We start from the raw sequence: 27360 nt of genomic DNA on the forward strand, positions 1-27360 counted from the left end.
TAAAAGTTACTTAGTTACTTTTTTTACAGTGGGGGTGGGGGACTCTCCCCTGTAGGGTTGTGATTAGAATGAGATTTTCACGATATGACAACTGTCTCAGAAAACATCAATTAAACATTTACTGTACCTATTATTAAATGATGGTTATTATCACTTGTTAAAATGATGTTAAATGAATGAAGAAGATTGGTCTTTTTTTATTTGGTTGAACAAATGCTTTATTTTAACAAACTTAAAACCATTTGTTTATTTTGTTTATCAAAATTTCAATAAAACATGTCTAATAAACTAAATTCAATAAATTATTACAGGGCTCTCAAGTCTCACGCATTGGGCGTGAGACACACGCATTTCAACCTGTTCACACGCTCACACGCCACACCTTGTATCTTGTATTTCTCACGCAGAGAAATCGCCAGGGTAACACGCGCGCTGTTAGAGGAATCAAGCGAGTTCCCCACATAGACAGTAAAAGAAATGGACGGAGCGTTCCCATTGACGTCTACGGCGAAAGAATGAAGTCAACCTAGGGGCACTCACTTCCTGATGGCTGAGCGAACTGCGCAGGCTCAGACTGAGCTTGACGACGTAGATGTGACGTGAGCCTCCTGTCTGACAGCTGTGAGTCTTCTAGTAGATGTGGAAAGCGAAAGCTGAATCACGTTGTTTAAATATTTTCTCCCGTTGCTTTTGGCTCACTATGGGCTTCTCCCCATTCTTCCCCCTTGACTTTATCAGACTAGTCTCCAGGACATGTCTCCACGTCCCCCTGATTGTCTCATAGACAGTAAAAGATTGCCTGCGAGCGTCTCCTCAGGTCTATACGGTAATTTCTCAACTGTGCGACAGGGTCGCGTTGGTTATGACGCAATCGTTAGCCTATTTTTACAAAAACAGCTGCTGCGGGGCGATAGTGTAAGATACAAGGTAATGGAGCCTTTTATACATTGTCATGTTTCTTTAGAAATAAACAATGGACAAATGGAGTCTTTAAACGTCTCAGATGTAAAGTTATTCACTGTCAAAGTGACTCAAAAATGAATGGGAGTCAATGGGATGCTAACAGCAGGTGATGGCTTGGTTAGCAATGGCCGCCCCTAGGGGTGGAGCGCTTTCCGAGCGCTAGATTACCCCCTTGGTTCCCCATAGAGTTCTGACGGCCCTGCCACTCACCAGTTAATCTAATAAAAATAGAGACCGAACAGCCAATCATAAAATAGATTTGCTGTATCTGGGTAAGATACAGATATTCCCTCCACCCAAGAACGTTTACGTTCTGATTCCAACATCACATTCTGTGATTCACGCACGGCCTCGCTCATTGAATCAAGTGCTCGCTGAAGTACCGTTAGTTGGCAACTACAAACCCCGATGACAGATGCAGAGACACAAAGATAACGGTGTCAAGTTAAGTTTCTGACAGCACTTTGTGTTTTCTGTTTTTAATCCCTCAACAAAACTTAAAGGAAGCTTGTCTCAATCATGATTTGCATGAAATGCATTTTGCTATACGTTATTCTCTCACTCAGTGAACATCTGTGCTCACCTGCACTCGTGAATGCGGTGATGGACAGCTTGTTCTCATTCGACTGGTGTTTGGATGTGATTTTTTTTTTTAAACTCACTTTCATTAATTAATTTATTAAAAGTAACTCCATTTTGTAAGATCATTTTCATTTCAAACATCACGAGGCAGACGACATTAGTGATCAAATACAGTCGAGTTATTAACACGCTCCACAGCACCACCCAGTGGATTTAGTTATAACTGCGAGATTTAGAGGGATGTATAATGGATTCACTGCATTTAGGCCAGCGAAGCAATATAGTAAAATTTCAATATTATTTTTATTTTTCAAACATTAATTACAGATCGAATATATTCGTGCTCACCCCTATTTATGGAGGCTGAAGTGTAGCGATATAAAATTTGCAATGCAATATGTAAAATGGCAATGCATTTCAAAATTTACATTTTCCATACCAAGTGTGCAACATTTGGAGCAAAATAATAATTCAAATTGAATAATATAATTTACATTTGCTATTTCCTACACTAGTTTTAACATAAAATTTAAATGTAAATTGTATATTGTAGGCTAATACTTTATATAAGTCGCAAAATTAAAATTAAAATGTATTACAGAAATAATTAGATGTGTTTAACATGTTCAAGCAATTCCAAAAATTATGCCACATCACCGCACTAGCCATTATTTTTAATGGAATGGAGACATAGGTGTTATTCAAGCAGTAATTCAATTTTCCATGGTGGCAAAACATTTTTTTTTTACATTTTGTTATTTTAACTGAATTCAGAAATGCTTTTGAAATTAAAAACTTTGCTTTTAATAAACAAAATACATATTTGAAATAAAGACTGTTTGGAGTTGTGTGCTCCGTTACCTGAAGCCACAGCCTTTGTTGGTATTTTGAGTGTACACAAATAAAAGTAGACGATGATGGGGTATTGGTGTGGGAGTTGTTTCCGCTGTCATAAAGAGAGGAAAAAATACAACCATACTGACATAGCAAACAATAATCATAGGCAGCTTGTCTAAGATTATTTGAGAGTAAAATAATCTCTGTTGTAAACCACAGCTCACTTCAGCGCAACCGTGCTCATGTTAAGGTGCCACCAACCCCTGGGCTGAAGGCCTCAAAAACCAACACCAATAAACAACACTAACCATTCTCTCTCACTCTCTCTCTCACAAATACACATACACACTAATTAAATACATATTTATTTTATTTGTACGAATTTGTCATTTTTCATATCAGACCCCCGTACCCAGCCAAACCCACGGCCGAAATCTCACTCTGAACTCAGTTCAAAACTTGAGAGCCCTGTTATTATGAATTAGATTAACAACTTATTTTTATCATTAATTCGTAAAAATGTTTAAGAATAATAGAGTCCATATGTAGTAGACGGAGCAGCTCATTCACAAAGAGAGAACAAGCAGATCATATATTCATATAGCATTCAATGTGTAACGAGTAGAAATATAGTGTGGCCCCTTTAAGAGCTGCGCGCGCTCCCTGAATACCAGTTCTGCATCTTGTGTATGTGCGCACTGAGTTTTGAGCTCCCATGTGTGGGGATTATTCTCTGTTTTTCTGTTGCTAACAGTCAGTTATTTTGTTTTATTGAGTAATGCTGTGGACGGAAATGGAGTTTGTGATGAGAGTTCAGCAGGAAATAAAGCGCGATCTGTTTGACGTCGATCGCCTCCGTGTTTGCATCCACTCCAGATATATATAGTGAGCTATCCGCATTTTTCACCCGGACACAAGCGTTACAAATGTTGTGCTTTAATGTTCACAGACCATGTCGCGATTTGATTTATTTCTAAGGCCTACTGCTCTACATTCGAGTTTTTCGTTCATCCACCAGTTTGCGTGTATTACACCAAATCTACGTTATAATGTAAAGATAATGTTCATGACTGGATTCCGGGATTCCCTCTGCGTCACAGAAATCAATCGGCCTAAGTTATAAACATACCTTTATTTGCACAGAGGGATGTGTGCCCGAACATGTTCTTTGTGTTTCTTCATTTGCATCCACATTTTGTGCAAATTTGATATCCTCCAGGACAACACCACATTATTTTTTTCTATATCCAAAGTATTTCTATACTAGCCAGGAGTTCACGACGGCGTTTTGCTTTCACCTGGGTCTGCGTCACTGACGTCTTGTTCGTCTCCATCTGATATTTGCGCGCATGTTCTCTCCCGCGCCCCGCGCCCTCTATTCAATATTAGTCATTTCCGGAACGCGGTCTTTTTCCTCCTCTCTTTGCATTAATGATTTATTTTTACTCAGTAACGGATGTGGTTTAAAATGTAGCGAAGTACAATACTTTAATCAAAATGTACTTAAGTAAAAGTAAAATTACAGATTTTTAAAACTACTTAAAAAAGTAGAAGTACACAGAAAAACTACTCAATTACAGTAACGCGAGTAAATGTAATTCGTTACTTTCCACCTCTGCCATTTTTACCCAAAATCATACTGTCAAGACTGTTTATAATATTTTCTCTTGTGTTATGAATCATGTATCAGTTATATTAGCTTAGCTATTAACTCTGTAGTTGTGATAATGAAACTCCAAATGTTTAATGTCCAAGTGTAATTATATATCACTGCTTTAATGTTTTCAAATCCTTACCTGGTATCAAAGTAATCACCTTTTAATTTCATAATTAATGGTGTATAGTAGGTTTGGTAAAAATGCATCATAATATTTGTATCATATTCGTGTGTAAAACTACTCAAATTCTCCAGACCACCATAAACATGCAAATAGGGTGAAGAGGGAACAAACACTTTCTCCCGGTCATCTCTGATTGGCCAGAAATGGATGTGACTGATAGGGATTTTAAAGGGGAGGGGGTGAAACACTCAGTTTCAGTCAATCTCATATCAATCTTGAGTACCTATAGAGTAGTATTGCATCCTTCATAACTCAGAAAAGTCTTTAGTTTTATTATATTTATAAAATAAAGTATCTTTACTGGCTGTACCGCGGGGAAAAAACGATCGGCTGGAGGCATATCGTGTGGGCGGAGCTAAAGATTCACTTGCGCGCAGGTATTGCTTTGAGAGCGTCTGAAATCTGTGACGTCCTTAAACGTGAAAAAGAAAACGCTATCCTAAATAAACCAGGGAGATCAATCAGATTTAGCCATACATATATGATCCAGAATCAGATCTAGAGGCTGAAACTGAACAGGAGAAGCAGCAACAACGACAGCAGGACGTCTCTACCAGGCAAGTATAACTGCATTTGCTTAGCGGCTTGTCATGTGCGAGTTTTACAACATTTGTGTGTGTTTACTCGTGGTTTATGAGGACATCATTTTGTTTATGGACTATTGTATGCGATTTAATGTTAAATGGAATAGTAGCGCATTTGAATGAACGAGTCGATAGCTAACAACACAAAGACATTTAAAGCAGATTTACTAACTGCCTGCTTCCAACGCACAACCGTGAACACTTTCAGCATTAAATGAGTCCAGAACTGAACTGGTCCTTGTTTATAAAGCATTGTCGCCGAAATGCAGGGAACAAACAAAAACACTTGCACAACTCCGTTGCTGCTCCAAAAACTCCATCCACTGTCCCATTAACGCTGGATTTTTTAGGAAGCTGTACAGGGTTGTACTTCTTTGATGATATCGTTGGTTTCGTGAAGTCCTGTGACTGCAGTGCGCAGCCGGCGAGTATTTGCTCTCTCGCTCTAGTCGCGCATGCGCCCTTCAGGGAGAAGATCCCTTAGAGCTCGTACAAGGACATTCTGAAACTTGTGAGAAACCAGAAGGAACACTCCATCAAAAGGCCAACTTTTTATTTTATTTTATTTTTTACTTTGTCCAGGTTTAGGATGGGAATCTTTAACGGTGTAAAATGATGATAACTGCCTTCAATGACATAAACTAACTTTGGGGGGGAAATATTTGAAGAGTAATTTTATTGTTTAGTTTGCCTCGCGTCCATTAGAAAACAAAGAGGGGCGGCTATACTGGGACCGGTCACCGGGGGGTGATCGAGGCGCGAAAGCTTCAGTTTCTGAGAGAGGCACTGCAGGCTTGATCTAGACACTAGACCCCCCCTATAACTTGAAGAAAAACTAATTATACTACTATGTCATGCATTCTGACTTATTAACACTGTTAAAAAGTTGGATTCTCATTGGCCAAAAAATAAAATAAAAAATTAGTTGGCCATATGACAAAGTATCTCTCATCCAAACACACTCCTTCTGGATTCAAATATGGATACAATTTTTTTGTCCGAGTATGGGCCTGAATTGCTTGTATGGGCACTTCTCCCAGATGAGCACATGCGGAGCGTGCACATCAACGTGCTTTATTTGGGCTACGGAAGCTGTCGGCAGCGCTGGCATTTTGTTTTTAGACCACAAAATCAACAATGTCACAAAAGAAGTATGTTTCTGGTTATGAGGGAAAGATAACCTTGTTTAGCTTCCCCAGCGTTAAACATTGGATGGAATTTGTTTATCCAGTTCTCCAAGTGTGTTTGTTTGTTTCCGGGCGTGAGCCCACTGCACTCCTCCAAATCGGTACAGCGTATCTGTCTTTTATAAGTATGATAAAACTAAAGACTCTTCTGAGATATTAAGGATTCAATTAGGTATTCAAGATTAACATGAGATGAAACCCCTGAAACCCCCTCTTTAACTTCGTTTGAGTCAACGTGAACCATCCAGAAGAACCCAACGAACGGTTTAATGCACTCCTAGCAAGTCATCAAGAATCTGCGGATTCTGTCGCATCTGGAACTGCTCAGCAACCAAAGTCAATGGAAGTAATCACCTGTAGTCTTTAGATGCATTGTGGCGCTTTAAGGTGACCTTGATTCTTTGATGAAACATTTCGTCGACGTACATATTTTTCTTGTTAGCTAATTTGCTACACTGCCTTTAATATCCAACAATCCTGTGCATTTCATTAGTGACAGTTAAGACAAAAAAATAAAGATGACATCTTAAAGTTGCGGTTGGTAGTTTTTGTGTGCAAATGTATGTTTTTGATCAACGTTTTCCACTTTTGATGTAATTTCTAGTAAGAAATCAGTATCGTAGAATTAATATTTTGGCATAGTTACTACTAAAGCTTGCCCTATTTTGTTGTAGATCAATTAACTGTTTCGTTAGGTACTTTTGTGCATAAACACTGCTTGTAAAGTCATTGCCTGATAAGGTAGCTTTTGGATGCTGCCAATTTCACAGATGTGGTAAATAGACATTAGGTTTTTTTAAAAATCTGGAACATTCCTTTAAGGGAAAAGCTATGTCTCATTTTTGGGGGGAAGTTGGCTACAGAGCTAATGCATTAGAGGAGACATTTTGGCATTCTGGCAGAAGATTTTGCTATAAAAAAATCAGGTCACTGATTAAACCTGAAAACCTTCTCTCCCTCAAACTCTTTCTTTAATTTTTCTCTCTGCTGCTACTTCCATACCCTTCTCTCATTTTCCCCCTCTTAATGTCTCTCCAGAATACAGCTTTCAGCCATGCAAAACCTCATTGATTTTGCCCTGCAGATTACCAAACCAAATTTCCTTTACACAGCAAACTGTCATATACTTATTCGCTGGCTGCCTTTCTGCTGATGGGAGACTTTTCAGTAAGAGTGATGGAGAGAGAAAGGATGGAAGAGTAAAAGCTAACAGAACATCCCAGACTATCCGCTTCACTGCTTCTGTCACTGCTTCCTTTCATCTCTCTCCCTTTAGTTTCTTCATAGGTAGTCAAAGACACTGATTCCAAGCATGTGATTCGCTGTGCCAGCTCAGTGTGTGGGCTTCAGACCAAATAACAAACCGTTTCTTTGCACAGGCATAACCACGTGCTTTTTGAAACTTTCTCCAATATTTTCCTGTCACTAATAAAATAAAAAGACAAAAAGACAAAAGTAGTATCCACAACCCTACCTAGAAAAAAAGGGTTAGAAAAAAGGTGTTAGAAAATATAAATAGGCCAACTTTTCAATTTGCATTACAATTAATTTATTATCATAAGTCATTTTTTAATATATATATATACATTTCAAATCAACTTCTGTATGTAACATTGTGAATTAAGTGACTTTAATCCAGAACATTCATGATGAAAATGAATTGTTAATAACTTTAATCAATAATATCAGACCTTTTAAACTTTGATGATATTATGCATTAGAGCCTCTATAGAGCCAATCTCATGGCGCTTATGCCAGCTGTGTATAAGAACCAACACACAATGCAACACCATCTTTGCAGTTTATAGATGCATACAAAGACGAATCACAATTCAGTAAGCAAACAGAGGAAAAATAAATGGCCAATTGGAATTCAGTATGCAAATACTGTTCAGCACGGTAGGTGTTCACAATAGCTTGGTGTTGAAAGGGAGCGTCGAGGTTGTGTCCCTGCTGCAGAATTAGCTGATACCTCAAACAAACCGTGCGAGCTGGGGTTGTTGCGCAAAGCGTTGCTGAGGCAATGTTTTCCCCCCTCACTCACAGACCTGCAGAGCACTTTGGTTTAACCGTCCCTGTGGGACACGCACAGGCACTTCAGACTCTTTATTTCTTCCTCCCCCCTCTCTCTTTTCTTGTTTTTTCCCCATTTGTTCGCCTTCTCCGCCCCACTCAACATCCATTCCATCTGTCTAACCCTAATCTCTCTCTCCGTTCCCTCTCCTTCACTCTTGCTCGCTTTCAAGATGTGTCTGATTGTGACAAGCCCTAAAAATAAAGCCCCTCAGAGGCCTCGACTACATAAAATGCTTTGCTTTGCAATTTCAAAGTGCTTTTGATTACTAAAAAGTGCAGCAATCTATCGACTTTGAGGGACGTATCTTTAAATGAAGCTAGAGGCTAAAATACCTAAATAAAATGGATTTACCACAAAGATTTGACATGACAGAAAGAGGCAATTATATACAGGCAAGCTGAAAAGACACAGACTGCCATGATCTAAATACGATAAGGCAGCAGAGTGAATGGCGATGAAATGAACAAAAGATATGAAATCACATATGGGAGGATAAGTACACTACACAAGCGCTGCAAAGCAGACAAGATGCTATGAAAAAGACAATTTAAAAAAAGATAGGGGACGCGAAGACAAAGAGTAAAATACAAAAAATACCAGATTAGATCTTGCAGTGTAGTATATTTCTTCGGCACAGTCCAAAAAATCGTCAGTGTCGGGCTGTTTAGTAGAAGGACCAAGAAACTTCAGTTAATCACAAACACGTGACACCCATGTGGTTTCAAAGAAACAACAATTGATGGGTTATTAGCGGTTGGGGTGGTTGATGGGTGAAGATGTGTTTGCAAAGACCATGTCCAGCAGACTCAATAGACTTTTAAACATGTCTGTGGATTAAATGGACAGTCCATAACTGCTGAAAAGTGCTGTTGTGCTGTTATGTTCACAGAGGGTGCAAAGTTAGTTAAAATTCTACTCTTTTGCCATTTCAGGATGCATTAAATTGATCACAAGTTGACAGTAAAGACTTTTACTGTTCATTGTTAAAAAATGCTCTTCATTTAAGAATTGTCCCCCCCCCCCAAAAAAAAAATCAACTCGATTCCCATAAAAATATTTAGGCAGCACAACTGCTTTTTCAGCACTGAGAGCTTAAGAAATGTTTGTTGAGTGCCAAACGATTTCTGAAGGATCATGTGACTGAAGACTGAAGTAATGTCTGCTGAAAATTCAGCTTTGCATATGCTAGCGACATTATAGAAATATTAATCGAAAATGTTATCACTTGAATTGATGTTTTACAATTTAAAAGCCTTAACAACCCACCATTTTCAGCAATTATGTAGTGCTTTTTTAGAAACAGTAGAGCAACTTGATGTGACTCCAGGAAATAAAAAGAAAAATCAAAGCGTGGGGGGGAAGTGAGGTTCTTCAGATGTGAGGTTTCATTCAGAAGATGACATCATAAGCAGGAAGCTACAATGGGAATCGACATTAATTTGATGCCCTGCTGTTAAAAATGATCTGGTTTATGAAAGGATGACAAATCCAGTTAACAACATGAGAAACACAAGTGCTCAAATGAGACAAAGATGAGTCAACGCTGCATTTTTCTGCAGCGCTTAAAGGAAGTCTTATTGATTAGATGCCACGGAAAGCTGCATCTAACCTTTCAATTATCGCGGTGGTGAGAGTGCGAGACAGACGTCTCAAATGCACAACAGTCAAACACGGTGCAAGAGAAAACAAGCCGCTGTCAGTAGACGACCTGGGATTGAGGTGTACGTGAGGAAAATATTACATAATAGTAAGTGCCAGCTTATAGGAAAAATCATTGGGAAGTGTCTGCTATACTCGGGTATGAGCTTTGTGAACAGCTAGACAGGCAGTCTGATTTCAAATTAAGCTTGAGGTGACTGGGTGGTTTCACACTTGCTCTGTTCCAAAACTTAGTTAGCTCCCAATGGAGGGATCACGGGCACGCTCCCAACACCGGCATCGTATATATTCTTCATTAAAAAGAGAATGTTTTTAATTCAAGTGAATAACTAAAAAATTCAGTTTAATTAAAAAAATTATAAATTTACATGATTCATGAGTGTTGTGTTTTTATGCTTTTTAAATATTTTTATTATTATTATCACTTATTTTAATTATAATTATATCAATTATATCTTATTTAATTATATCATGTATTATTATAATATACAATGCATGTATTATTTTTTATTACTATTGTTATATGGTTGTTATTCATAAAAAACATTAAAACATAACCCAACGGTCGGCCAATTTGTTTTTTAAATCAGAAGATTACTGAAGAAATTAAAGCCCTTAAAAAAATAATTTTATAGAACTTTTTCTTCAAATCAAATGTACTGAAAAATAATGCAAATGTACTGATCCAAACATTTCATACAAAATACATAATTGACTAAATAATTTGATGATTGGAATTGGGAAATTACTGGAAAAGCAAATGCATATGTCTAACCAAAGATGATAACAAAAAAATGGAGCCCTCTAACAGGTTTTAAAGTAGTGTTTCCATTGTAACAATTTCAACAGTCAATTTCAACAGTCCAATTTCAACAGTTTTCACAGGATTTTGAGTGTTAAAGGTCCCATTCTTCACGTGTTTTCGAAGCTTTGATTATGTTTACAGTGTGCAATATAACATGAGTTCATGTTTCGCGTGTAAAAAAACAGTATTTTTCACACAATTTACTTATCTGTATACCACTGTTTCCTCTGTCCTAAAAACGGCTGATGATTTCCTTGTTCTATGAAGTCCCTCCTTCAAAAATACGTAACGAGTTCTGATTAGGCCAGCGCTTCCCGCGCTGTGATTGGACAGCAGCTTAGCGCACGTACCGGAAAGGTCCCGCCTCTTATCATAACGGGTAGATACGATACGCGCGCTCAATGTTATTGCAAAAATGTCTATATTGCCTTATCAATTTGAGCCGGAATCAGACCCGGAGAATATCGAAGAGGATCGATTACAACCTGCTCAGGAAAGACTTTTGCTGGATGTTTCAGAATGGTAAGCTGTCTATTCAGTAGTTTAAACTGATCATTACAAACACCAACAATCGATGGTGTCTGAATGAATTACTACACTTTTATATGCTAAGTTTTTCGGATTAGTTTCAATTACCATCTAACGTTAGTTAACAAAGCTAAACAGCGTTGCACTTTGTGCCATGAGTTACATAAACAGTTAAACGGACCAACTTAAATAATAAAATACACTTACCGGTTGTGCACCATAAACAACGGGAACTGCGTCATCTTTTAAGAATAATCTTTCTGCGAATCCGGCATTAAACTAATAGAGATTGAGGAAGCAGTCCTCAGCAAAATGTGCTGCACATAGTTTTAAATTGTGATTATAATTTTCCAGAACCGAGTTAAACATAAACTGTAGCCATTGATCTCGTACATCGTCCGTGGGAAGGCCAAACAAAGGTGATTTGACTCCGGGATGAAAATAACAGCGTTTCAATGGCATGGCGACAAACACACTACAAAAACAACGCTTCCTATTCTCGACCTGCGAGAGCAAAAGGACAACACCCCCGAATTTGCGTGTTCTTGTGGGCGGAGGGTTCGTCAACAAAGGTTTTAGTTGCGTCATTAAAGCAGGAAGTGCAGGGCTGTAGTCCAAACCGGCCGTTCGCTGTAGGCTTTGAAAGGGAACTTCTGTTAAATAAAATATCTCGCTTGGCATTGAAATTTGAGCTTTATAATTTTACAGGTATTATTTATGATCTAACAGCAACATTACACACTAACTAAAGTATGAAAGATGGAATTGCAAAGATTGGGACCTTTAAGGCTTTTGAAAAATACCTAATTTATGATTATTATTAATCATCATATCATTCAAAGAGGTTAAAAGCATGCCAAGTGTCCTGCTATTGGTACTCTGACAGTTAACAATCTAAAGAGCTATCAACATTTTTTCATCATTTAATAATGAGTGTGTGTATTTTATGGTTAACAGAGCATATGTTGTTAGCTTAGCAACATGCTAATGCCAAACTCTACTGAAATCAATTGTGAGTTGAGCTGCCTATGTAGAACTTTCTAATGAATGAGATTCCTTATAAGGAAGCTGCCTATGCAAGCAGTAGGCAGCTCACTAGGTTTTGGAACAGAACCAATATGATGTAATTAAGAAGCATAAAGTGTGTTCTGATTGGTTGAATTGTTTACCGTTACAGGAAATCTCAAAGCAAAAAGCAGTTCATGACATGGTACTCACCGGTTCATGGTGCGGTTTCGTCTCTGTTGTTAAAGGAGGGTCAAACTTCACCTGACCGACTGCAACAACAACAAAATTTTTTTTTTATAATTATTAAAGCGACAGTCTCTCTACTTTTCCCTACTTTCTCTGTATTGTACAAAAATATATCAGCATATGGGCCTGAAATGACATGAGGGTGAGTAAATACTGACAAATCACTCAATTCCTTGATATAACTGGTTGAAGTCTGAACATAAATAATCATATCATGAACACTCAAAACCACACATTTCTTTAAGTCAGTATAGCTGTCTGGTAGGTATGTTACAGAATCCAAAGAAATCCCCCAGCAGATACTGACAGACAGATCATGAGAGAGAATTTCTGGTATACTGCTGCAGACAGAGAACTGAGGCTGAGAAATTCACTCAGCCACGCTCAGGAGAGCAGAAGCACCTGTCAGGTCTGCCCAGGGGAGAAATCCAACAAATACTCACAGTTAATCTCTGACAGAGTCTTCCCTTCCCGACTGGTACGGCTTGTTGAGCGAATCCGATGTGGAACAGACACCGGAGGCTAGGGAGAAAAAGAAACACACATAAACACACACAACCAAAAGAAAAAATAAATGCACACACTATACACTAACACATTTTCGTTTGAAAACTAATGTTTTCCTCTCCGTTTTGGCCTTCCGACAAACTAAGACAGTGCTTTTATTAAAGAAAACAAAGCTTTCTGAAAGCGAAGTAGGGTAAAATGTGTTTTCCAACTTTTTAGTGTGGATGAGAACGTTTTAAAAAACGGTTAAAAAAACTAGTGTGGATGGAGAGCGATTTTAAACAAAAGCCCTCTTTTCAAATGTATCCGGATTGATGTAGAAGTATAGACTGGGTAAACCCAGCCTGATCTGCCGGCGATTTGATTTCGCCCTGCAGCTCAGGCTGGAAACCTGTACATATTTCTATCTTGCTTCTGTTACAAATTTGCAGGGAACAGTCACAAACCGGCTTATCCACCTGGCGCGCTATTGGCGGGTTTAACACAATGATGGATAAAGAAGTGATGGATCGTTGGACTGATTGGTTGAAGGACTATCCAATTGTGTACAGAGTCATTTGAACTACGCCCGTTGATCACGCCTTTTGTGCAGTCCATTGAAAAAAAAAAAAATCAGGTCTCCAATTGAAAATTTTCAAGTGATTGATCACATCTAAGTTTTTCAGTTGGCCGAATTTAATTTCTGTAAATTAAATTGCATCAATTCACAGAATTTCAATTGGGCCAACTGAAAAACTTAGATGTGATCAGTCACTAGAAAATTTTCAATTGGAGACATTTTTTTTTTAAGGTGTAGAAAATACAGAGCAGAATCCCCAGACCGATGTTCAATCTTAAAATATTGAGCTTGGTCTGGTGATAGCCAGACAAGTAGAAGTAGGTAATTTTTAGAGCATTAATGACAATGAAATCAAAGTGTTTTATTACAGTTTTGAATTCATTTGAAGGTTTAAGTTAGCCTAGAAATCTAGACGCACCCTAGCGGCAGCAAATCTAATCTGCCCATGAGTGTCGTCTAGCAACTCTCAATACCCTTCTGAGCTGTAAAAGCCAAACTCTGGTCAGGCCAATCACATCGTGTATAGAGTCGGTGGGCGGGGCTTAACATAATGACAGCAGAGTTGGGCTTGCGTGCTTCTAGTCAACACAGAAGCTGGCGAACGATGGTCTTTCAAATCAGCTTTGACCACGACTCTGGAAGACTTGGAGTTAAGCTTTTCTCTGAGAAAAGACAAAGAACGGCACTGAAGTCATTCTTAAGATGGGAAGATGTGTTCGGGGTTTTGCCGACCGGATACGGCGAAAGTTTAATCTGTCAACTAGCTCCGCTTCACGTTGCTCTGGTTGGTGGTAGTGCTATCCTATCGGGTGCAGAGGGGGTTTTAAAGACAGCCGTTTATCCCGCCCCTCGGATTGAGCCCTGTCTATGGTGAGTTTCCAGACCAAACATCTTGATGTGGGTCTGGCTTGTCAGGCTAAGTTTAAGTGGCTAAATGAAGTCCAACATAGGGTAACTCTCACATCATGAAATGTTTGGGTCTAATTTCAGCAAAAATTATAAAAAAATAAAATGTATATTATTTTACAACAATAAACAATAATCATCCTGTTCATTCATTAAATAAAAGATGATTACCAATGATAAAAAAAAAGGTATTTATAAAGTGTGTAACTGTCATTTAATAAAATTAAAAACGTGACAATGCAAAAGTGTTTTAATACTATACTTAAAATATGCAAAATATAATGTATTATTTTCTCTTTTGATTTTGAGTTACAACATGACGCAGACATTTCTTGATGGTTTTCAGTCAGTTCACCCTTGTGTTTGTGAACTTTGATTGAATATTATGTAACATGTATTATATAAAAGCATTTTAATTTCAGCAATTGCCATCATTTCATTTAATTATGTATATATCAGCATTATGCTGCCATTTAATCAGCATCCAAAGATTGAAAAACCCATATTGATCACTATTAAAGCAATCTGATTTGACGTGGTTTTTATGCATAAACAACATTAAACCAAAAAAGTCGAGATTGTAGCTGCTCTCAATCGATAGCTTGCATATTAGTGCGCCATTCTTAGCAGATCAGAAGGCCCGTTAAGATAAAAACACCCTGTCAGCAAAATCTGCACACATCAATACATTTAAGACAAGAGCGGCTTAAATGCTTACACTTCAGATATCACTTAGTGCCATCACCAGAGACTCAGTGGAGGGCAAACTCCACAAGCTAAAAATACATGCCAGGCATCACTCTCTGATAACAGTAGGGGTCATGATGCTGACCCTCTGAATCCCTATCTGTCTGACGCTGCTGTCCTGTCTCACAGCAGCCCAAGAGAAAATCATTACGGCCTACTGGGCGTCCGACACCCGAGTCCCTGATGACTATCCAGAAAAGTTTGCTGTCATTCATGAATCAGAGAACACCTTCCATCAGCAACACACACATGCCTGTGGATATGGAGGCACATGCATAAGCACCACACATAAAAACACACAGTCCTGCAAGGGTCCAGGAAACTAAATGGTCACTGAAGGACATCCTTCACTTTAGTTTCACACCAGCGGGGCTGAAGTAGATGTGATGAGGAGAGATAAGACAGAGGAACAGACGCACGACCTTCAGACAACAAGGACACAGCAGGGCTCTGAAATAGAAATAGACAGCATGCCAAACACTGCGCCCTTCCCTCAGCGGATGCCTGTGAATATTCTATCACACCTCTTAGCACTTGAGCCACATGGTACAGTGACTAAAAAAGATATTATCTTTGCTTTCCAAAAATCTATACACTATATGCATTTCAAATAAATGCAGACTGTTAATTTTATTGAGATTAAATTTAACAAACGGGTAAAAAAAAAAAAAGGGCCATTTAAGAACATCATATTTTCAAAAATGTAGGCCTACATTTTAAATTTTGATGTATTTATATATTCGTTTGTTTTCTCTTTAAGCTGATTTAAAATTTGAGGTAAAAAAACAAATGTGGCTGGACATGATTCTCATTAATATATTACAAAATGACAATTTTCTATGAAAATAATGAAAATTATAAACTCAAAAGTGGTGCTAAACTTGTATTATTTTCTTTATATTTAGGGGTTAAGTATGACCTTGACATGCTCTTGACAGGTTTCATAAGGGGGGAAAAAAGAAAGAAAAAGTTTTATAAATAAAAAAATTATCAGCTAAAATGAACAATTATTAAATCTATAAGCTGAACATTTCAATATATGAAAGTATTTATATTATATTTATTTTTGTTGTATTGTCTTTTACTTTATCTGATTTAAAAATATTTAGATTTTATGAATGACTCCAGGCATGATTCTCCTTAATATTTTACAATGAAAATTACAACCAAATTCAAAAATAAAATAATAATAACAATCTTAATGGTCATGAAACTTATTTATTTATTTTACATTTAGTAATTAAATACGACCTTGACATGCTCTTGCCATTTTTCACGAAATTCAACCCAATATTGAACATTATTTGCACTCCATGACGCAATAATTTTTTCTAAAAGCTCTTTGATGCTGATGTTCCGTTAAACCCTTGAAGCAAACTTCAGCACAAAGAGGTCAGACAAAAATCTGTTGTCAACGGATCCAAATCCAGCTTTTGAACTGAACTGAGCTTCCGTTTCCGAAACCGACCCCTTGAGGGATCAAAACTCCAATCAAAAATCTGCAAAGCTCTCTAAAACATCCATGGGCATGCCTGCGTAACTCGCGCACTTATACACACACAAAAAATTTAACACAGCTATTTGAGCAAACAAGCCAACACACAGCATGCACAAATGTTTGTCTGGGTTAAAAACACTTTTGATAAACCAACACGCATAAAGCCACTTTCGTTATCAACACTAAATTAACACTTATTAATGAAAACATTTCCAGATGTTCATTCTCACACACACACACACACACACACACACACACACACACCACACGTATACCTTTCTGCGAGCTGCTAAGCGAAGGACTCGCCGGGAGAGAGGAGAGACCGGTAAAAACAACCCTCTGTATTTAAACTTCAAGAGCAGGAGAGGGGAAAAATGAATAAGAGAAGAAGTGAGCATGAATGGATGCCTGGGGAAATGGGTAGAACAGGGAGAGATGAAATTAAGGAAAACTATGTCCTTAAAAAAAGTCTTCATTTTCGCTGGGGGGCTGTAGAAGAGGCCAAATGATTTCACAAATCTTGATCAGCAGAAATAGCACTGTAGCAAAACCGGAACTGTATAAACCTGATATTAGAGACAATCGAAACGAATGACTGCCATCAAAACAACCATTACAGGCTTATAATAAAGAAAGTAAGCCATTGAAAAATATCACCACAGTAAAACGGTTGACGTATTGAAGATATAAACTCATGGGGCTCATCAAACTGACATCCCTGCTCTTGGGATTGAGAGGCTACTGTAGTCAGTTCGATCAGCTGGCATTTTCCGAGCTCTGTTTTGTGAATAATAGTCCCGAAGGGGCTGGCATTCTTGAAGTGATAGTTATGATAACACTGAGAATCACACAGGGAGAGATATACTGTACCTCCGGCTCTGGGTCATCATCATCCAGGTCTGTGTAGGACGTGTGGTCGGGGTTGTTCACTTTATCCAGCAGTTCAATCGCCAAAATACGACTCAATGGTTGGGACACAAAGGGATGCTGAATAGAGACAGTTAAAATTGCAGTGTTAGATATGCCATTTGTTTTATTTTGTTTACAATTTACAATTTTTTAAATGTTTTGAGAACATTTGAAAAACATAGATTTAGATAAATAATAATTATAAATAGAAAAATAGTATATGCAACTCAAAACAGTTATATAATTTTTTATTTATAATTTAATAAAAAGTTATATAATTTTTTCATATTAAATGATGTTATTATAATTATATAATTTACAAAATATTATTTATTTGACAAATAATAGTAATTAAATCCAATAGAATTTTATAATTAAAATACAAAATAATATATATATTTTTAATTTTTACCTTTAATATACTTTATAATTATGAGTGCAAACATTTTAAAAATGAACAATACAAGATGCATAAAAGCCCATCCTTACCTGTAATAACTTGTCAGCCGGTGGCCGTTTCTTTGGATTTTTCGTCAATGCCAATTTCACAAAATTGTGGAAATTATTGGTCCTCCAGAACATAAAGAAGAGTCTCCATAAATCTTACACGTCACAAGCATTTCGACCATGAGGCCATGCAGTTTGTTAGCTCTAAATCTAATTGAGCTAATTTGATTTAACAGAGCTGCAAGGTAATGGAGAAGAAACTATTCGGCAGATGACCTGACCGGATTCATAAATAGCCAAGATAAGAGAATGTCAGGGCCAACCTTAATCAAAATTCATAAAAATAACTGTTTAGGGCAAATGAAAGTTCTTTGCCCAATTTTCATAGGTGATTAATGATATTAAAGAACAGGGCATATAAAACACAAACTGAAACTCACTGAAATCTCTTCGTAAAAGTATTTTTCACACAGAGGTAACATAATCATGCCTGAAAATGTAATCAGCACTTACCATTTAACTTTGTCTTTTAATTTGGGGGGTTGAAAGTTGCTTTTCGTCATCAAAAACAGAGCTCTGGAGAGAAAAAAATGGGTTGATGTCACCAGCAGAAAAATTGTTTGGCTTAGAGAGAAAATTTGGGTAAATTTTAACTCATCAAACGATTTAGTGGTTGCATTTTTCTTTACAGTATGTGCACGTACAAACCCGATTCCAAAAAAGTTGAAACACTGTACAAATTGTGAATAAAAAAAGAATGCAATGATGTGCAAGTTTCAAATTTCAATATTTTATTCAGAATACAACATAGATGACATATGGCATCATCACATCTCATAAAAGTTGGGACAAGGCCATTTTTACCACTGTGTGGCATCCCCTCTTCTTTTTTTAAACAGTCTGCAAACATCTGGGGACTGAGGAGACAAGTTTCTCAAGTTTAGGAATAGGAATGTTGTCCCATTCTTGTCTAATAGGCTTCTAGTTGCTCAACTGTCTTAGGTCTTCTTTGTCGCATCTTCCTCTTTATGATGTGCCAAATGTTTTCTATGGGTGAATGATCTGGACTGCAGGCTGGCCATTTCAGTACCCGGATCCTTCCTATTTACCTATCCCAACTTTTTGGGAATTTGTAGCTCTCATGAAATCCAAAATGAGCCAATATTTCTATTGTGAATAAAATCTAAGTTTATGAGATTTGTAAATGATTGCATTCCTTTTTTATTCCCAATTTGAACAGTGTTCAAACTTTTTTGGAATCGGGTTTGTACACCGTACGCACCTAGGAAAGTACTGGTTAATATGAGGTAACTACATGGGTTAATGTTAGGTATGGGTTTTATATATTTATTACCCAGTTTTTATAATTAATAGGATAAATACATAATATGTATATGTTGAACAGTACTGTAAAATAAAGTGCTATAATATAGTTTCACTGTCCAGTGTGAGTGAGAATTCGGCATTTACAAAAGATGATCAGAATATGATAGAAAAACTACCAGCATTTAAACTAGAAAATAACTCTCAAAAAGTATTAAAGAGTATTTTTATGGCTTTGGTAATTTGAAGTTTTTGAACATCTATTAAAAATAATGTTGAAAATGTCTTCAAACCATTTTCCCAAACACTTTTCCTATTGGTAGAACAAAAATAATCTCATCTCATTGGCAGTGCCAAAAGAGAACGTATTTTAACACTGAAAAAATTGATAGATTTAAGTTATTCAGAATCTGAACCAAAACTGTCAAATCTGTGAAATAATATGGCACTGTTACAGTGTTGTGGCATATATATCATCATGGTACTGCCACAGTACTTTCTGAAGAGTACAGCAAAAAAATTTTTTAAATTGGAACAGATCCATACTGCTGCTTAAACCCTCACCTCATTGGATGAAGGTCAAACATGGGAGGTTGCAGTTCGGCTAGTTCAATGGCGGTGATGCCGACAGCCCAGATGTCACACAGATGATTGTAGCCTCCTTTCCTCTCCACGGCGGCCACCTCTGGGGCCATCCTGTAAGCATGGGTTACAGACCACATCATCACTCTCAGTATATTCATGAACATTTCCAACCTGATGGTTACATAAGCTGTGGAAAAGGCCTCTGTGGCGCTGCAGGAAACTACTGAATTATAAAATATTAATTATGAGGTATTTTAAAACTCAACAGTGAAAAATAATTTTGAGTAGTTCACAAATAACATGGGATTTTTTATTATTCAACATAAGGATCTGAGGTTAAAATTACTGTATAACAATTTTTTGTGTAATATTTAAATATTCCTTTAAGAGTAAAAATACTCCAGGCAATGTGTTTTTTATAAATAATGTATTGTCCACATGATTGTAAGATGTATGTGTGAGACACAACAAAGCTAGAAAAAAAACCTGCTGCATACCAATAAGGAGTCCCAATGAATGATTTTCTTTTAGCTAGTGTGGCTGTGATCTGTGCCGATACACCAAAATCAGCTGCAGATAAAAAGAAACAAAATATCATCTTTACTACAATCCCACAAACAACTCTCATGCGAGTTGTGTGCAGCTCACACTACCATGCGTCTAATTCTGTCTTATGAATTATGAAATTTGAGAGCTGTGTAACGCCACAGCAGATCAAACGTGACAACATGAGGTGATGCTCACAGTCACTAACACAAAGCTATTTACACTTTTTTAATGACTTCAGCCGGCAACAATGAAAAAAGGATGTTGTTTTCTTACCTAGCTTGACATAACCATTGTCCGTCAACAAAATATTGGCACCCTATATCAAATGGAACAACACTTCATGAAATGACACTGTAATAAGAGAGCATTACACATCTCCTATTATAAGACATTATTGGATGTTTTACTGGTATATTTGTAAGATGAAATGAAAAATGTATCTGACAGACTTCAGAATCTCATCTTTTTTCCCCTCAATAAAAATCGCTCTTTCAACACCTGCTTTCATCTATGATCAGAGATGTGAAAGCACTATCTGAGTCATACTAATTACACCTCCCTCTGGCCAGGTAACACATTTTCTCTTTCTGTATCAGTGATTGCACACCTGGCTTCACCACATCACCATTAAAAGGTACTAAGGGCTTTACTTTAAGGGCATTTTTGTAAACAGCCATGGCACACAGATGAAATGCACAAATTTGAGATGTAATGAGCGCTTAGTTTTACTCACTGCTTTACAGTGACAATATACACATATTGTGTATATGTGATATACAGATCAGGTAATAACATTATGACCACCTAATATTGTGTTGTCCAAAACCGCATGGACTCCACTAGACCCCTGAAGGTATGCTGTGGTATCTGGCACCAAGATGTTAGCAGCAGATTATTTAAGTCCTGTGAGTTGTGAGTTGTGAGATATCAACTTTGAGGACAAAATGTTCACTTGCTGCTTAATATATCCCACCCACTAACAGGTGCCGTGATGAAGAGATAATCAGTGTTATTCAATTCATCTGTCATAATGTTATGTCTGATTGGTGTACATGAGCAATAACATAGCTTATAGTGCAAATTAATAATCATTTGTTGAACAGTCAACATACATGACCACTCAAAAGTAAAGTAATGGAGTAAAGAAATTAATACTTTTATTCAGCAAGGATTAGTAAATACATTTTAGTGCATTAGTAAATAAATGTATAATGTTAAAAAGATTTCTATTTCAAATAAAGGCTGATCTTTTAACTTTCATCAAAGAAAAAAATGAATAAATTATGCTTTAAAATGTATTAAAATATTTCATAATATTACAGTTAAAATGCTGCCTTGGTGAGAGACTTCTGTTAAACGCATTAAAAATGTACACAGGCCTCAAACTTTTGTCATATATTTTAAAATAAATTGCAATTTTTTTCATATTTAGAAGGAAAGAATATTTTGAATGTCTGTATGTTTTATTAAAACTATAAAATATAGTCCTTGAAGCAATTAACTAATGGTAAAATGTTACATTTTTGCATCACTAGCAGCACCATACATAATTGCAAAATAATGGCAGAATTGTTAATAATTAAAGCTGATGTCCATAATTTCTGTGCCATTAACGACACCAACCAGATTGTGAAAATCTTTTTCAGTATTTTGTTGAAAGGTAACTATTTTTGCTAAAAACTCATGGCAGTGATTTGATTAGCTGATAGACGTAGCAGGTGGTGTTTTTTTGTTGTTCCTGTCTCTCAACTATTTCTTGGCATTTGAGTACAATTAAATCAATCAATTCCTTGCCACTGAAAAGAGCCTTTCATTTTAGACACACAAAAGCTAGAATCAATCAGAAATAAAATGACAGTACCTTTATGTCTCGGTGCATCTTTCCTTTGTTGTGTAGGTAATATAAACCCTGAAAGGAAAGCCATGATTAAGACTTGTTTTAATTCACAATCATCTCAAAAACACATTTACAAACTGTCTTTTTTAGTGACAGAACAAGGAGTATCGGTCAACATATCTACCATTAAAAATTCAAAAGTAGCTTTCATGGTCACAGCAGATTGCTTTGGTTGTCAAAACAGAGTCTGGTAAAATGGCTTACCTGAAGGGTTTCTCTTGTTACATATGCTATCTGTGATTCTGTTAGTGGCCCAGTAACTGTGGAGACATATTTAGTGTACATCAGCACTAATGTAATCTACACACATCTGAAAAATCCCATCCTAGAATATTTGCTAAAAGAGATTGAATGTAATGATCTGAACAATATAAGTGTGTGCAAAAGTGCAAACGCATCAGTTGAAAAATGAGGCATGCACAGTAGATATCTTAAGCTTGAACCCGTTTAAACCAAGAGAACATTGATCCTTACCACACTGGAATGAAAGTTTAACAAAAAGCCCCACTAATGGGTTTCATCCAGCAGATCAAGGACTTGATTATCAAGACGCAATATGACTGATTACACGTTTCCAACCTGACAAAATATAGAGTTGAATTACTCTACAACTCTAAATGGACTACTGATGAAAATAACAGATGTTGAAAATGTAGCAAAGAAAACTCAAAAGGCGTCTGAGAGGGTCTGGGAATCTCATCTGTTGGTTCCCCAAAGCGATGCAGGATGTTTGGCGGTTTGAAGCCAATTCAGCAGAGCAGTTAATCTTCAATGGCAATGGACTACTTGAGTTTCATGATGCACTTCCCTTTTGAAATTGTGCAACTCATTTATCTCTGGTTATGTATATTTTCAATGTCAGTTGACTAAACGCCACCTAAAATAAGTGTCTGCACAAAGAAATCTGGACATTTTCAGAGACAAGAGAAGAGATTCAGATGATAACTGTAAACAATTATCCAAACTCAATGGAACATGACATTTTAACCCAAGCCGATCTGAGAAAACTCAATACATGATTATTTCACCACAGGGGTCAATGCTTGTCTAAACTAGAGACTGCGATGCTGAAGTGTGAGACCTGATGAATTAAAACCTTTATTTAATTGTATTAAACATTTTAACTGTGAAAAACTTAATTGTCAATAAATTTACAGTGTGTAATTTACATGTTTATGCCCAAATTATTCAAAGATGTCATTCTCCTCCGTGCTGTGCGTGTTATTGTTTTTACATTAATTAAATATTTAACATTGTTACATTTATGTAAGGCATGTACCGCACATTCATTTATTCATTCAAATATTTAAAAAGAAAATAAGAGCACATTTCAGCAGGTTCAAGATCATTCATGTTAATGCAATGGACATCATTTCATTGTTTTAATCAATCGAGAGCAATAAAATGTAGTTATAATGTGCAATATCATGAACGTGGGTGTGCTGAACGCTGTTACCCAAAACTCCCGAGTTGTAATAAGCAGAACGTGGAAGTAGCTGTGCAGGTAGTCCATAGAGATTTTTAGTGCTGATTAAAATGTTGAAATAACAGGAAAAGTGCTAATGCGAAGGAGTAAATACTAAATAGGCTGAAAGAAGAAAGAGAAAGAGACAGCCGAAGGGTCTTAACATTTATGAAATGCTGTCCGCAACCTATTTTTTCTCTAATGTGATGCTTTCTATTCAGTGGGGGGAAAAAATGCCGGGACTTGACTGGACTGTAAAAAGTACTCTCTGAATGACAGGTAACATGTTGAAAAATAAAAGGGCACTGGTGATGTCATCAGAAAAGAACATTTGGTTTAGTATAAGTTAAAATAGAGATGAAAGATTACAAAAGTAGCTTCTCCACTTTTGGGCCAAACTGTTCTTGTTTCGTCAATTTGCATCATCAGAGGAATTTTTGGCCAGAGGCTAAAGACTATAGCCAGCAGAGGGAGCCATTTCCGCACCTTTTCAACCCCCGCATGGGGGATCGCACTCACAGCTCAGCTCGCAGCTGCAGGCGTTCATGTAAACAGATCAGGTGCGGAGCAAAGTCAGTGTTTCAACTTCTCAAATGAATTCCTATGAAAGTAGGAATACCTCGTGTTTACCTCAGCTCTCATCACAAGCTCATTCATGATGGTGCCATCAGACTTCTGCAGCGTTTGTGCCATGACACCCTCAGCGGCAAAATCAGATTATATTGAACAGACACGTTCAGTTTTTAATTGTAGTGTCTGTTCTCTAACTAAACTGATTTTATGAAAATGAACGTGGTCACAGTGGGAAAGTGATCCAGTAATCTAGTATGTGGCTTTGGGACGAGAGTGGCCTCGTAGGGCAGTGAGGCATTCTGGGAATTGTTGTCATCCCCATGAGACAAAAATACATTTTCTTTATTTTCTCAGTCTAGAAAGCACCAAATTAAAAAATAATTTCACATTTCTACTACATTAATGACCCAGTTTAAATACAGATTCATCTTCCAAGCGCTGAAATACCCCTTTAACCGTTCTATTTCAGTCTGACACAGCCTGTACGGATTTGGTTTCATTTACTGTGGAACTGTGGGGCTGATAAATGGAGCTCTTTGGAATGTAAAACAAATGCGTCAATTGTAGTCTTGGAAAAGCAAGAGCATACAGATGTAAACACCAAGTGCATAATTGAGGATGATCAGATTTTTATTTTTATTTTATTATTAACTTATGTTTATGGCCAGAATTCCAGGCATGGAACGTTTTGTAATCGCCGTTTCGCTGTTCGCCAGCAGCAGCAACCATCTTCTTTGTTTTCAAGTGGCAGGGAATTCACGCGGAAGCGTCGCAACTCTGCCAACATTATGCAATGCCCGCCAAACTGACACGATGTGATTGGCCTGACATCTAAGAGTTGCTTGATGACCCTGGCTGCAAATTAAACTTGCTGCTGCTAGGGTGCATCTGGATTTTTAGGCTACTATATGACGCCATAAAGGGTGGAATTGCTTATATGGGCATTTCTACTGGATGAGCGTTTGCACACATCAACCAGATCGAGAGCAAAAGCGCGCCCATCCACAAGCTTCATTCGGGTTACGGAAGCCATCGGCAGCGCTGTCATTTTGTTTTTAGACCTCAACAATGTTACTAAAGAACCAGTGATGCGCGGGTTGATCCAAAATAAGCGGGAGCTTGCGGTCACCTGTGGTTACGAGTCATCTAAAAATATTTTTAATGATATTAGGGTCGAAGTCAGTCAGGTCATTTGAAATAAAGATGCCAAATAAACCTTTGTAATTTATATAGTACTAGACAGAATTTACTATGAAATACATTGGCAAGGAGGATCCTCCGCGTTCCAGCATAACTGCAGCCAGTAAACGCACATTCAGCTCCGCAGCTCATGTCATAGAGGCGAGAAGAAACAGTCTCAACCCAGGGACGCTTGATTCAATATTATTTCTACACAGCGCGAGAAAAGCTAAAAATAAGTAGGCTACTCTTCAGTTTTAGGCCACCAACTGCACCTTATAGCCCTTTTAACCCCTTTTCCTGACGCGGGACAAAATGCCTGCAAGCCGCCATTGGTTGTTGAGATTGGCTGTTTTTGGAAAGAATCAGTACCGCTTATCTGTCTTTAATGATTCTGATAAAACTAAAGACCCCTCGAAAATATGAAGGATGCAATACTACTCAATAGGTACTCAAGATTAACATGAGATTGGCAGAAACTGTGTGTGCTATGTACCCTTTAAAGACAAAGTCTTGTTACAAGGTTTGTTCTCTAATTACATCCAAACTGGTGTAGAGGCTTTCATCCATTCAGCAAATTTTTTTTTAACCTTAAATAATCTTTACTTGATCATGTACTAATTCAGAGAGTTAAAAAACATGTTTATTGAAGCAGAACAAGAACTTGATTCATGTGTTATGCATGTCTTTATCTGTTGTGTGTGGGAAGACTGGAACCGGTCAGCCTCGGCTCTAATCAGGCCTGCGACCCTGCAGACGAGTGCAGCCGTGGCAGCAGGGGGTAGATAATGTGGGATGTGGGGCTGGGCGCTAAGCTAACACATTAGTGGCATAACACCATCTACCCCCCCCCACGCAGAAGCTGAGAGAGAAACGCAGAACTGCCGACAGCTGCCGTGAAAATGAGCTCTAATGATCTGACAGGCCACTCTACTGAGCTCTGCTAAATTTATCTCCTGGGAAAATACAGAGGGACACTTTCCAACAATGTAAGAAAAGATTTGTATATTTAGGCCATCTGTCAAGAATCAAATTGTTAATTGGAGGAGAGGAAAGTCTATTTATGTAAAAACTAGTACCGGAAACGAGATGTCAATCCATTGCAGCCATCGTATCAACAATAGGGACTTGCAATAGCAGTGGATGGAATGGCAACGGCGCTCTGGCGTTCTTTAACTGCTACTTCGTTGTACTGTAACCATCTACAATGAGAGAACAGCTGATTTGCCATAGTCATTAATAAGTGACAGATTAGATAATGTTACATTTTATGGTTATGTGACATTTTAATTGTATTTGTATATAATTGAATGGCAAAAGCAACTGTTCTCTTGCTTTTTTTTATTTAGTTAAATGATTACATGATCCATCACGCTGTCCTCCTCATTGTTGCTTAGTGATTTTTGTGTTCTTTGGCTAAAGCAGTTAATATTTTACTTCTGGTGGCCGTTGCCGTTCCATCAGCAGCTGTTGCATAAAGTCCCTATTGTTTACGCTGGGCCTTTTAGAATAACAGTTCACCCAAAAATGAAAATGACATGATTATTTACTCACCCTTATGTCATATAAACTTAATTTATCACGTGGAATTAAAAAAAAAGAGACATTCTGAACAACGTACAGGTTGCTCTTCGACTTCAAATGTCATAGACTGCTTTTGCGATCTTTTTATCTTTTGCTTTTTATCCTTTTGGAAGCTTGAAAGCCTCACGGAAAAGAAAATTGATCAAGAAAATTTTTCAACATAAATCATGTTGTTTTTTTACAGGAGAAATAAACTCACATGGGTTCGGAACTAAATGGGGATGAATAAATGATGACAATTTTCATTTCTGGGCGAACTATTCCTTTAAATAATGAATGGAAAGGAGATATTGCACAGCACTGAAATACTGACCA

At 37.3% G+C, this 27360-nt stretch overlaps 1 protein-coding gene across 5 annotated transcripts in view; it reads right to left on the bottom strand.

Moving 5' to 3' along the window:
- The window catches only part of map4k3a (mitogen-activated protein kinase kinase kinase kinase 3a), an 84901-nt gene that overhangs the window by 17198 nt on the left and 40343 nt on the right, over positions 1 to 27360 (bottom strand). For 3 of the 5 annotated variants that reach the window (XM_067432135.1, XM_067432138.1, XM_067432137.1), the window contains exons 5-15: positions 22449 to 22504; positions 22209 to 22256; positions 20621 to 20663; positions 20296 to 20368; positions 19778 to 19909; positions 18404 to 18466; positions 17933 to 18014; positions 17405 to 17521; positions 12761 to 12839; positions 12282 to 12340; positions 8669 to 8731 (exon numbers count right to left, since the gene is read on the bottom strand). In XM_067432135.1, the coding sequence (XP_067288236.1) occupies positions 8669 to 8731; positions 12282 to 12340; positions 12761 to 12839; positions 17405 to 17521; positions 17933 to 18014; positions 18404 to 18466; positions 19778 to 19909; positions 20296 to 20368; positions 20621 to 20663; positions 22209 to 22256; positions 22449 to 22504 (815 nt within the window). The remainder of the gene's footprint in view (positions 1 to 8668; positions 8732 to 12281; positions 12341 to 12760; positions 12840 to 17404; positions 17522 to 17932; positions 18015 to 18403; positions 18467 to 19777; positions 19910 to 20295; positions 20369 to 20620; positions 20664 to 22208; positions 22257 to 22448; positions 22505 to 27360) is intronic. The other 2 variants (XM_067432139.1, XM_067432136.1) reach the window with 1 other exon arrangement.

The sequence above is a fragment of the Pseudorasbora parva genome, chromosome 22 (assembly GCF_024679245.1).
Source record: "Pseudorasbora parva isolate DD20220531a chromosome 22, ASM2467924v1, whole genome shotgun sequence".
Taxonomy (NCBI): domain Eukaryota; kingdom Metazoa; phylum Chordata; class Actinopteri; order Cypriniformes; family Gobionidae; genus Pseudorasbora; species Pseudorasbora parva.